Source organism: Peromyscus eremicus, chromosome 1, assembly GCF_949786415.1.
Source record: "Peromyscus eremicus chromosome 1, PerEre_H2_v1, whole genome shotgun sequence".
Classification (NCBI taxonomy): Eukaryota; Metazoa; Chordata; class Mammalia; order Rodentia; family Cricetidae; genus Peromyscus; species Peromyscus eremicus.
In genome coordinates, this window is record NC_081416.1 from 142731492 (window position 1) to 142745008 (window position 13517).

The following is a 13517-nucleotide window of genomic DNA, read 5'->3' on the forward strand; positions in this document are numbered from 1 at the left end:
AATCTTACGTGTCATTCTTCAGAGGACACCCACCTTATTTAGCTAGTTAGTTAGTTAGTTAGTTAGTTAGTTTTTGAGGCAGCGTCTCTCACTGACTTGAAACTTGTCACGTCTGCTGAGCTGACTAGCCACTGAACCTCAGGGCTGCCTGTCTCTGCCTCCTCTGCACTGGAGTTACATGCATATGCCACTATGTTCCCTTGGTTTTGTTTTTTGTTTTTAAACATGGGTTCTGGGGGTCAAACACAGGTCTTCAGGCATGCAACAGACTGAATCATCTCCCCAGGCCTGCATCTGCCTTCTGAGTGTTCAGATCATTCCTTCTGATGTAAATATACTTGGCTTCAAGATCTCACCTTGCTGTGTGTTTTCTACTTACCTATGTTTTATGATTTCATGCCTATTTTATTACTTTATTTCTGCTTCTTACCCCTTTAATATTTCTTTAACCTACCACAGCTTAATCAAACCCATCCCAACTGCTTTTCAAATTCTACTGTCAGTTTACTTTGGTGCAGTCTTTTTTTTCCTCCTGTTTCTTTTGCTTGGGATTCTTTAAGATTACTGTACCTGTGAGTTCAGAGCTGCTAGTCAATTTTGCATTTCAGTTATTTCATAGAAATCTCCCATTCCCTCTCTTAAGTGCTCTTTATGGACACACTAAGCCACGTGGCACTGTCCCAAGTTCACTGGTGTTCCATCATTTGCATATCCCTTTTCCCTGCACTTTCACTCTGGGTAGTTTCTATTGTCCTATCTCCCAGTTGACTGGTCTTTTTTCTATCACATCTATTCGAGCATTAACTACATATAATTTACTTTTCCTTTCTTTGAATGTATTTTTCATCTTTAGGATTTTTCATTTGGGTATTTAAATAATTTTTAGGCTCTACTTAACAAGCTCAAGCTTTTACATGCTTATTCACAATATGGTATGTGATTAAAAGAAAAGTCTACCACAGTGGCATTTCTGAATCAGTTTTGATTGACTAGTTTTTGTTCTCACATGAGTTGTTTTGTTCTTCTGCGTATCTGCAATTTTTGAGTGGATACATGACATTGTAAAGTTTACCTTGTTAAGGGTTTGTTTATATTCATAAAAATAATTGAGCTTTGATCTCTAAATGGTTTTAGTTTTTAAGTTTTAGTGGAAGAACCGCAGCCTATAGTATATGATTCATTTTCTCCCCACTAATGTATACTTATATATTTATTGATACATATGAGTGTTTTGTTTGAAGGTAAGTGTAGCATATGCGTGCAGTACCCACAGAGACCGTAATTCCCCTGGAATTGTAGTTACAGATGGTTGTGAATCTCCAACAAGGGTGCTGGGAACCAAACCCAGGTCAAAAGCGCTCTTAAGTCATCTCTCCAGTCCTTAGTTATTACTTTTTTGTACTCTACCTACATATGAATTATAAGGTTTCTAGGAGCTCTATCTCCTCTGTGAGCACCAACGAAAGTTTCTTTCAATCATCTGCAGTGGTTTGCTCTTAGGCTTCATATGATTGCCTTCCTGGGTTCCACAGGTCTCTGGGCTCTCTCTCTACAGCTCTCACCTACTCTGTGGTACTCTCTGCATATTCTACCTCTTTCGGCCTCCTCAGCTCTCTAGTTCTGTCATCTCTAAATCAATGGATGCTGTCATCATCTGCCAGGGCCTCTCCTTCCTGTTGTGGCATGGAAACTGTCTACAGATGATCTACTGGGGTAACTTTTTGAACTAGCCTTCTTTGTTTCCTATTTCTTGGGGAATTCTATATTGCTGCCTCATATTCAGTGTCTTCAGGGCTGCTGTATATTTTGTCTGGTGATTTTAGTTATTTCTAAGCTACATCTCCATTTCTACTTTGGTGGTAGATGAAACCAATTTTTCAAAAACAACTGAGTCTTGGTTCCTTCCCCATCACTTGTGCTATCTCTTCTATACTTATGATTTTGGTATCATGTAACAAATGCCCAATGTGATTCATTCAGTGGACAGTAGCAAGGTGAAAGACAAAAAGATGCTTAGTATTTGTAAAACTTGTGAATAAAAACCTCAAGACATAATGCTTCCCTCCCAGTACAGGAGTCATACAGGTAAACTCACATACAGTGACCTGTGGACCTATTTCTGACAAATAAGCCATTAACATCATTTAACTTAAGCAGGTTACTGCAAGTGTTCTAAAAGGCAAAGATCAACACAAAGAAAACATACTGAAAATGATATTTTCACACAATACCTTCTGTTGCCATGCCCCAACTTCCCATCTTCTGCCTCACCCCACGAGTAAACTTCTCCTTCTGAAGAGAGAGCAAGGCAATGCTTTCCTCCTGAGTTCACAGCAACTTTCTTAATGAACACATGCTGAATGGACTCCAGTAACGTTGGGGTAGACACTGACTCTGTCCCTCCAATCCCCAGTCTTCCACCAGCACCATAGCCAGTAGCATAGAGCTAAGATGAGAAAACATAAATATTCCTGTATTTAGTAATTGCCCAAAAGAAATAGCATTCTGCACATTTTTACACCAGAGAAAATTTAACTTAAGGTTAAAAATCATAGGAAATTTTAAGATTTTATATATTGCTATGGCTTCGAGAAGTGTTCTCCAAATGCTTGTCTAAAAGCCTTGGTCCCTAGGGTAGTACTAATAAGAGATGGTGAGGATTTTGAGATGAGACCTCTTAGAAGAAAATCCTATAGGTTACTGGTGGATGTCCACAAGGTGTAACTGCAGGACTGTGCCTTCTCCCCGCATCCAATGTTGTACCCCAATTTCCAACTGTAAAAATAGAGCCCCCTTCCTCTCATTCAAAAGAAAAACTGTAAGCAGGCAAACTGAAAAGTAACAAAGATTCACTTACAGATAGATCATAGCTATCTACAGAGACTCATGAGCTGCACTACAGAGAGAAGAGACAACTGACAGAATCAAGTACTGACGATTTTTAAAAGAAATACAGCTAACAGATGTAGTGCATTTCAAAATAAAAATATGTATAAAGTAGTTAAGGTATATGTAAAGATTATACAGAAATATGTAAGAATGCTCCCTGCTTTTGGTGATATCATAAATATTCTTCAGAAAGTTTTTAAATACAAGTCCTTACACATACAAGAACCAAACAAAATATCTACTCATTTTCTCAAATGTTAACGACAAAAAAAAAAAAAAAAAAAAAAAAATGCAGGGTTGGGGATTTAGCTCAGTGGTAGAGCGCTTGCCTAGCAAGCATAAGGCCCTGGGTTCGGTCCTCAGCTCTGGAAAAAAAAAAAAAAATTGCATCCTTACCTTCCCATCGGCTGTCACAGCAAAAAGTGTCTGCTCTCCTCCAATTAACTGCACTGGTCTGAGAGTTGCAAGTGCTTCACATGGAGTGGGAACTTTCACTTTTGCACCTTCAATTCCTCCAAGCTGTCCCCTATGATTATGCCCCCACCCATAAATGGTTCCACTACCACCAGCAGAGAGAGTCCAATCATCTGGCCGTCTACAAGAAACATCAAAAGAACATTTGATGTGAACATTTGTGTAAGTGTTTGTACAATTTGTACAAACACTTATACACAACATTGTCTCTTGGTTCTGAAGTAATACCTGTTCATCCACTGCACAAGCTGTTCATCTTGCTCTCTTTTAAAGATGCTGTGGCTTTCATGGAGAACATCCATATTTTCACTGTCTGCCATTAACTCACGAATTTTCTTAGCAACCTACAAAACATTATTATGGGATTATGAATCAAACAAGTAAGTTGGGTGTGGTGATTCACACTTGCAACCCCAGAACTTGTGAGGCAGAGGCAGGAGTTTAAGGACAGCCTGGGCTATCGAGTGAGCTCCAGTCCAGTCTAGGATATAGTGTGAAACCTTGACTTAACCTTTCTTCCTTGAAAAAGAGTAAAAAATAATTAAGGTAAGAAAACAAGTGGAATCTTTAAATGGGAGTATGACAATATACCAACATCAGCATAATGATTTTATATTTAGTATGAAAAATCAGTATTTTCACATCAACTGTGAGATGGTAAAAAAGTCCATACCATATCATTTTTATATCTTACTTTGCTAAAATTAATGTTAATTGAAATTCATGCGTTATAGTACTCATTTTTATCTATGAGTTTCTTTACGATATTTCTTAGTAAAACAAACTGTCTTATTATATTGGCATCATTTTCATTATATTCACATCTCAAAAGCAATTCAAAAAATAAAACAAATGTTATTTTTTTTACCTCATCAAGAAACAGACGAGGCAATGGGGTTCGTTTGTCCAGGGCCACAGCAACACGGGAGGCCATACAGTATCTTCGGAACCAAGCCCACTTATGGGTCTCAGCACAGCAAGGGAGTGTGTCTAATTCCAGGTCACAGGCAAGAGCTACTAGCACCTGCAGTCAACAAAAATTTGCAAACAGAGGGATACTCAGAAACACAGCTAATGTTTAAGCGAAGGCCACTGGCCGCCATTCCAAGACTTGAGGACAATTCCTCAAGTGAGTTTCTAGGAACACAACAGCTTCTGGAGACACAGGGCCCCAGACCAACAACTGTTACAACACCCACAGTATACAATAACTATGAGCATCTATGTCTCAAAACATGCTAATATGAGAAAACAGCTTATGAGATAAAGGCTTTGATCACATAACTTCTTGGGATATATTTCATATAACCCTTCAGTAATAGTAAGGACTGCTCCCAAAGAGCCATACTTCCATAACAGCTCCCAGTGGCTCTCCCAGTCAAAGACCTATAGACTACTGCTTTAAAAATAAGCCAAGCCGGGCGGTGGTGGTGCACACCTTTAATCCCAGCACTCGGGAGGCAGAGGCAGGCGGATCTCTGTGAGTTCGAGGCCAGCCTGGGCTACCAAGTGAGTTCCAGGAAAGGCGCAAAGCTACACAGAGAAACCCTGTCTCAAAAAAAAAAAAAAAAAAAAAGCCAAACATTACCTTAAAGAATGGGCTGTGGAGCAGCTGTTTGCCACCTCTCACAATAGGATCTTCATATTCAAACTGCCTTTGCAAAGCTTCTGGAAGGCCTTTCACCAAAGCAGCAAGAGCACTGCCTGTAAAGCTCTTAAAAGCAACAAAACAATATTCTATTATAGAAATCCAGAATGCAGTGGAGATCCGGGTTTGTTTTGTTCCTGTAAGTAAAGAGTTTTATATCCCCTAAAAAAATGAGTATTTAAATTCTCAATTAGATAAAAGTATATGTCTAAAATGAAAAGGAAGTGTCAACATTCAGAATGTTGAGCACTGGTTTAGAAAGCTACTCTCAGGGAACTTACCCTCTCTGGCATACAAATCCTGCCCATCTTCTCTTATGGTTAGAAACAACCAGAACGGAACCATCTCATAAAGTACAATAAAAGGGATGTGGGCAGTCAAGCTTGTAAAGTCTAACATAGACCTATGTTCACAGGGGTCAATACACGCAGGCTTTAAAATAAAAATTAGCCCAGCTTAAACTTAGCATATTTAGTAGCATGGGAAGAAGCCTGGATATAACAAAAGTTGCCTGATACTTGGACAGAATTCCCAATTCTTCTTGCTGGTTTAGGGGTTTTGACGATTAAAGCAGCACATTTATTCCCTAAAGGGTTAAAGGTCTAGAAACCATAATGCTTCATACCAAAGCTCTTGTTTCCCCATCATTTTCTCCCAGCAGCCTGTTTATGTTAATTGACTGCCCAAATTCTGTGGTGAGCAGTCTCCTCAGTCTCTGAAGAGCCCACATCCTGTGGCTGGCAGCTGAAACAACATACAGGGAAAGGTTAGAAGCTGGACTACTTTCTTCTACCCAGGCAAACAGGTATGACCACGGAGGTACCACTCACCTAGGGCACTCAGCTGAGCACATGCAGCCAGAGAGGCAGCAAGGCGAGGGACAATGCTTCTGTTGGAGGTGAGATTGAGTCGGAAGTCCAAGAGACAGGTCACTAGGTCCATGGATGGACAGGAGAGGACACAGCGATCGGAGAGGAGGTCCTTAGGGCCTGTGAAGAAATCCTGTAAATGGCCCTATGTGACATCATGGGACCACCTCCTATGGATAAACTCACAAACTCAACTCCCAACTGGAACACAGTGGAAGACAAGCCCACAGCACTAAGTCATGTAAGACAACCTTTTTGTCCGTTTGTTGCTTGTTTTTTTCCCCCCTGTATTGGGGACTGTGCATGCTTTGCAAACATTCTACCACTGAGTAACCATCTCTTACCCTGAGCCATGCTCTTCAAACTAACATTTAACTGTGAACCAAAAGCATTAGGAGCTACAACCAGCACCAACTTCTTTCTACGAGAGGTGAGGATGGGGCTAAGCACCCTGACAACTGGATGGCTTAGCTGGCTCTTTGTCTGATCCTTCCCAGGTAGAGACTCAGACACTGTTTTCTCCCAGGCAGCAGAAGACAGCCCTTAAGTCATAGAATGAAGTGTGCATAGTTCCACTTGCTTGGGTAATAAACAGTAAGAGGTTAATGATCACAGTCCCTCTTACCTGCGGCTGGCATGATGGGATAAACTGTGAAGCGCCAGCCCCATCCATTCACAGACCCATCACTGATGAACTTCCACTTCAGCTCATCACCAGGGATGCGCAGCTCACTGGACCAGTCAGACCATTCTCGACCTAGCAGAGTAAAGTACAGCCTGGGTTTAGGATTATGCCATCATCTAACCAAGAGAACTCCTTAGAGCAGAGCAAAGTTGTTCACACTAGTCGGAAGGTCCAAGACCTCTCGAGCTTATATTCATGGTGGGTTGAGGATATTCTACCTTCCCACAGATTTCTATTCAGCCTCTGATCTAAGTACTGGAGAACCTGAAGGCACATATAAATGCACTGCCCCCAAGGAAGCTACCACCAAATGGGGAAATGAAGATGCATACAAGTAGGATGCAGGGAGAGCAAGCCCACACCAGGGTAGGTTCTAGGGATACTTCTGAGTGTGGCAGGTAGTTAGGTAATGGCAGAAAGAGCTAAAATCCCCACAAAAGGCATTTGTAAATAATTCAGCATGGCCAAGACAGGCAGTACTCAAGAAATGGGTGGAGCAACCTGGGTAGATCCAAGGGTCTGTGGAGCTATGTGATGGCCTCTTTAAAAAGCAGACGAGACTGGGCAACTTAATGCTGTGGGAGCATGAGGCAACTGCGTGGACACAGCCTGCTGCACTTCCTTCTCAAAGCAGAGAGACCCAGCATAACTAATACTACTACTGAGAACTATTTTGACAGACATTTACCAAAATGCCAGAAAAACCATGTCCATCATCACTGTACATTAGCCCAAGGACTTCTGTGACACCGTCATTCTGCTTACTACATACACTAAGTGGTAAGGGACAGGCCACATGCAGCCCAAAAATCTCAAACATTTACACACCTAGCCTTCCACTGGGAAAATTTCTCACCCTTTATAAAAGAGGATGTAGGGCCAGGCAGTGGTGGCGCACGCCTTTAATCCCAGCACTCGGGAAGCAGAGCCAGGCGGATCTCTGGAAGTTTGAGGCCAGCCTGGTCTCCAAAGCGAGTTCCAGGAAAGGCACAAAGATACACAGAGAAACCCTGTCTCGAAAAACCAAAAATAAAATAAAATAAAATAAAATAAAATAAAATAGGATGTAGCTTAGTGTTAGAGTGCTTGCTAGCATGCACAAGATCATGTGTTCAATACTCAGCACAAGGAGGTGTGTGTGTGTATGTGGGGTGTGAATCACACACATACACACACCACCACCACCACCACCACCACCATTAAAAAGGCCTAAAAAGAGATGGATATCCTTTTTTTAAAAATTTATTATATATGCAGTATTCTGTCTGCGTGTATGCCGGCAGGCCAGAAGAGGGCACCAGATCTCATTACAGATGATTGTGAGCCACTATGTGGTTGCTGAGAATTGAACTCAGGACTTCTGCAAGAGCAGCCAGTGCTCTTAACTGCTGAGCCATCTCTCCAGCCCGAGATGCATATCCTTGCATTAACAATTCTAAAATGCTCTTTTAGATCAGTGAGTTTATTAGACCCCTCTTCCTGACCTCATGGAACTCAGCAGAACAGACAAGACCATGCAGCACACCTCCCATCCACTGCACTCTGCTCACATCCAGACACAGCACTCCATGAGCCATACCCCCACTGCCATCAGTCGGAGCAGAATTCCTTTAAGAAGCTCTGTAGTATGGCAACAATGCTACACAGGCCTCAGTACTCGAACACATCTACGGTTCTCCAACTGCTGGACAGCTCTCTCACCAGACCCTCAATAACCCCTCTGATAGTGGTATGAAGCACACATTACACAGATCGTATCTTATTGCAAAGTACTTGAAAAGAAGAAGACGACAAAACCTACTGTTTCACAACTCATTACCTTACTGTACCTTCCTTAAAGTGCCCATGGAATGAAGCATCAGTGTCCTGCCTTAGGCTAACAACTCCACTTATGGAGCTCAAGTGAGGAGGACTGTCCCTACTTGCCCTCCCTTCTTCACCTGACCGCACGGACACAATCCTGTTGACACCATCCATGACAGTGAGAGGATCGTGGCGCCTCTCTGTGGAGCACTGCCGGTCAAACTCCACCCTGAGTCCTTCTGCACCTAGAGTATAAGCAAGCAGAAAACACAGTGGAAACTCCAGAGAGCAAGTAAAAGTCACAGTTCAGCAAGCAGGAAGCGTGAGACCAAAACCACAGTTAGGAGCTGGCAAAGAACCAACACCAAAATCACAGCCTAAGCCTGGTCACCTTCCTCATCATTTGCCCCTGACAAAGGTTCTACCCGTGGACTAAAGGGCCAGAAAACCACCCACTTGGCCAAACTGTTCTCTTTTTTCACCTCCAGGCAAACTCCCATGTTGCAATTCTATCACCTGACCAAGCTTATATCATATTATGAAGCTTTGAAGAAGGTGCTAAGGGAGATCCTGAATGCCCCCCTAAGTCTGAGTTACAGACTGGGTCCCCGTTTGGCACTATGAGAGGTAAAGCAATCTTTGAGAGGTGGGAGGAGCCTTGTGGGAGGCCCTTAAGTCATCAGGGGTGTGCTCATGAAAACGATTATGGGACTCTGTCTCTTTGCTTCATGGCTGTGAGGTGAGTGATTTGTGTTCCACCCTCTGCACATATTGCTGTGACATGCTGTGTGACATGCTGCCTTGTGCTAACTGACTATGGGGTGCAACCTCTATAACTGCAAGGCAGAACAAACCCTTACTTTTTATAAGCTGATAATCTCAAGTATTTTGTTACAATAGTTACAAGAAAATGTGACTAACAATATCAGGTTGTGGGAACTTCTGACTTATAGGCCAATCTGATGTAAGTTGTGGGCTGACATCTGAAGTAGGAACAGACTTGTGGGACTGCACCATTAACCTTTGGGTGTTCTAGTAGTGGCAGAACGGAGCCGAACTGTGAGACAGCCAGTTGGTGTTCACTGAGAATTGCTTAGTGTGTATCTCACATATTTGGTATCCAGAGTCTTGTGAGAACAATTAGGGGAGATTCTGCAAAAGGCATGGGAGCCAAGGAGAGAAAGCACTGGCCTTGTGCAGGACTTTAGATCACATTACAATCACAGAGATAACTGTGCAGTTCTTCATGGGTGACTGACAGCTCTGACTAGTTTTAAGAGACGGAATTTGAATGCTGTGTGAGGGGACATAAGAAGTAGGGAGTGAGCCGGGTGGTGGTGGAGCACGCCTTTAATCCCAGCATTCGGGAGGCAGAGACAGATGGATCTCTGTGAGTTTGAGGCCAGCCTGGGCTGCAGAGTGAGTTCCAGGACAGGCTCCAAAGCTACAGAGAGAAACCCTGTCTCAAAAAACAAAATAAAACAAGTAGGGAGTGGAAGGAAAACATATTATATTGGAATGGCCCAGGCAGCATGGAGTTACTAAGAAATTATCGAATTTGGAACATATTTTTGGTTGGTGGATGGGTATGAAATGAGAAACAGAAATGAGGAAGATAATTATATGATTTCTATCTTAAGATATTGCTAGATAAAAATATTTCTTATTGAATTTGTACTGCATGTATGCAAGCAGTGTGCGTACGGTCTGTGAAGACAGGAGCGGAGGACTAAGGACAAGTCAGTGCTGCTCTTCAGGCACCGACCTTGTCTTTTGACAGAGTCTGTCCCCGGCCTAGAGCTCATCAACTTGGCTAGGCTGGTTACCGCTGAGTCCCAGAGATGCATGTACCCATCTCCGCTGGCTGGAGTCCAACGTGCCCACTTCCTTCACATGGGTTGGGGACTGAACTAAGGTACTCATGATGACACAGCAAGCAGTTTACTGTTGTTTCCGTTTTTAAATTTTCTGTTTGTGTGTTTTGTTTGTTTGTTCTGGGTTTTTTGTTTTGTTTTTGTTTGAGACAGTGTCTCACTATGTAGCTCTAGATATCCTAAGTGCTGGCATTAAAAGCTTGTGCTACTATGAACAGCCCTGATTTTAAAACTTGTCATGAAAGTGTAACAGATTAAAATTAAAATAAAGCTAGACAAAAAAAATATACTTTCCTAAACCCTACCTATTCTGAAAGTTTAAGACAATGAACTGCACATAAAAAAAAATGAACAAAATAAAAGTGCTAAAACTTATTGTTAGAAAAAACAAAAGTTTGGAGTCATACCCAAACAGATAATGAATGCAGGCCAGAAAGGTTCCACATACCACCAAGAACTGCCACCATCATCTCAAAACAACAGACAGAAAGACACAAGACAGCAAGGAGCAACAGATAAAAATCAGGAAAACTAAAAAATGTAAGTGCTAACATTCACAAATAACTTACAATAATTTTTTTCCAAAATGAAGACCTAAACTAGAAAAAGAAGACTCAGCACAACATGGAGTCACTAAGACAGACAGAAGGGGTCAGAGGTAAAAACACTCAAGGACGGAAATCAGCATTAAACCCAAGACACCCAATGTACAGATAACAAATGCACTAAAAAGAGAGCTAAGTCAGTGACACAGCCTCACAGACTGGTTCAAGAAACTGCTCCGGAAGGACGTTAAGAACTAAAGCCATACCCTTTATTACCTGAGAATACTGCCCAGAATGACTAAAGTGAACATATACTCTATCACAATTCTTACTGCAGAAAGCACAATGATTTAAAAGAGGAAACAGCATGCTCACACTTACACAGATGAGTAAGTGATCCAAGAACTTAACACCAGAAAAGCAACCTTTCAAGTTCAAGTGGTACAACCAAGAGTAGAGCAGCCTGCCCGGGGAGCTCCAGAGAAATTTACTGCAGTCCGGACAAAAGGCTGAGGGAGGGACACTTGGTGCAGTAACACTGAGGCTACAGAACAACAGAAACAGGCAAGGCACTATATCTAAGAGCTCCTGCGGTAGATAAGAGTTCAGACCTAGGCTGGCAAGATCTGAAGAAGGAAGGGGTCATGTCAAATTCTGTTTCTAATGATTGATTTTGCTAGTAACAGAATTAATATCCCAAGTCTGTTCTGGTCAGGATCTGACATGGAGAAAGAGATGCAGATGTGATGGAACAAGGTTAGCAGAAGCCTTGCAATTTACAATGCAGTCTGCATGAAAGTCAGTCATTGTGTTCATCTACCCATCCAGCTCATTCCTGTCACTGAAAATGTCTAGAAACAATGACAACACAGTAGCAGTAAGTCTCTTAGCACCAAGCTGCGATCTTGAAACCACAGCCAATCCTAAGTGGAAGGTAGGACATACAAGACAACCCTAGAATTATTTGCCACTGCAGACTGCATGGGAGCTAGCAACAGATCACCAGAACGACGTTGGAAGCAACACTGTCTAGAGATGAGTTCTTAATCACATAAACACACAAATACTACATGGGCACTTGGAAAAATGACAGGGAAAGGATTCACTCTCCTAAAACACAGTAAACACGAGGGGAAAAACAAAAACAAAAACAAAAACAAAAAAAAAACAAGCCTGTACCCTGCTTTTCTTGTGTGGACAGTATCCCTAGGTAGCTAACTAAAAGGTGAGAGAAAATACCTTTCTAAAGCTGATAAATAAGGAGGAAACTATTCAGTGAACAGCACTATTTTGCAACCCCCAATGGATCAATAACCTTGGTGCTGAGCAACAATAGCAACTGACACTTGAAGATGTGCAGACACTAGGTGCATCACTGAGGCGGGGAGAAACCAATGAAAAAGCTTGCCAAGTGGATGAGCCAATGGCACCCTGAATCACAAGGCCTGGCTGAGGAACATGCAGAACCATGAAGTGTACAAAGACAGAGTGGTCCAAGGAGGGTAAGTTCAGCCACCTGACACACCAACAGATAAGCCATGTAACAGGTGAAAGGCAGGAGTGAAGGGGGAGGGGAGAAAGAAACTAAAACTGTACGACGGAAGGCACAGAGGCTGTCAGAATTGTCCATCAGAGGGGCTTCACTTCACAGGATGTGGGTGTTGCCTCTAAAGAGTTGCTCAGCAGAATTTAGACCTAAGTCTTAGGGAAAGAGCATTCACCTAACAGATGACAAGTTAAAATTTTACTTGGTGTATGTTCTGGTTAGCTGTAGCTATCATCCTGGCACAGCCTAGCATCACCAGAGGGTACTTCAACTGAGGAACTGCCAGGTCAGATTGGCCTGACTGACGACTGATGTGAGGCCCAGCCCACTGTACACAGCACCACTAAGATGCAGTTATAAAGGTGGAAGCCTTGCACTTCACCACTGTAGTCAAGTGTCAATGTACACACGGAAGTCAGCTACTGTGTCCGTCCACCCATGCAGCTTCTCTCTGTCCACTGAAAATGCCTAGAAACAAGGACAGCACAGTCGCCATGTCTGGGCTGTATAAGAAAGCTGGCTGAGTATGAGCTAGTGAGCAGAACAGTGAGCAGCATCACTCAGTGGTTTCCGCTTCAGTTCCTGGCTAGGTTTCTGCTCTAACTTCCCTCAATATGGATTGTAACCTGGTGGTATACGTCAAATAAACTCTTTTCTTCCAAGCTGCTTTTGGTAACAGTGTTCATCACAGTAACAGAAAGAAAACTAATATAGTGTTGTTTCTATGTTACTTTTTGACAGAGATTTGGAAAAAAATCTGAAATAATCTTATGACTTCTTTTTCACAAAAGGGAAATGGCTGCTCCTCTGGAAGTAGCTGCAGTATCAGCCCCTCTACAGACAGTGGGCCTCCCAGCCCTCCCCAGTGCGGGCCACATACCTGGGATCTTCACGGTGCCGCTGGTGGAAGTGTCGTCTGTGTAGGGATGGCTGCTCTCCACCACCACGGGCTGCGAGGAAAGACGGCCACTCTGGGAGTCGGTGGCCACATCTTCTAACTCAGTGACACAGAGCTCCAACAACATGTCTGCCACCTAAGAAAGAACCAAGAAATGAGTTGACACCACCCCTGGGTCATCCAGGCCCTACCCATGCTCATCCTGCCCTCTGCTTTCTATACGGACAGGGTGGTAGAGTGGAAGACTTGCAGTTTAAAAAAGAACAACCAAACAACCAAATAAACA

General features: G+C 42.7%; 1 protein-coding gene across 1 annotated transcript in view; it reads right to left on the minus strand.

The window, feature by feature from the left end:
* Herc2 (HECT and RLD domain containing E3 ubiquitin protein ligase 2) overlaps positions 1-13517 on the minus strand; it is a 168642-nt gene that overhangs the window by 19454 nt on the left and 135671 nt on the right. Inside the window, exons 70-79 of the mRNA XM_059273697.1 lie at positions 13214-13367; positions 8506-8613; positions 6506-6637; positions 5842-6000; positions 5637-5755; positions 4952-5077; positions 4232-4387; positions 3592-3707; positions 3286-3484; positions 2232-2446 (exon numbers count right to left, since the gene is read on the minus strand). Coding sequence (XP_059129680.1) covers positions 2232-2446; positions 3286-3484; positions 3592-3707; positions 4232-4387; positions 4952-5077; positions 5637-5755; positions 5842-6000; positions 6506-6637; positions 8506-8613; positions 13214-13367 — 1484 coding nt within the window. The remainder of the gene's footprint in view (positions 1-2231; positions 2447-3285; positions 3485-3591; positions 3708-4231; positions 4388-4951; positions 5078-5636; positions 5756-5841; positions 6001-6505; positions 6638-8505; positions 8614-13213; positions 13368-13517) is intronic.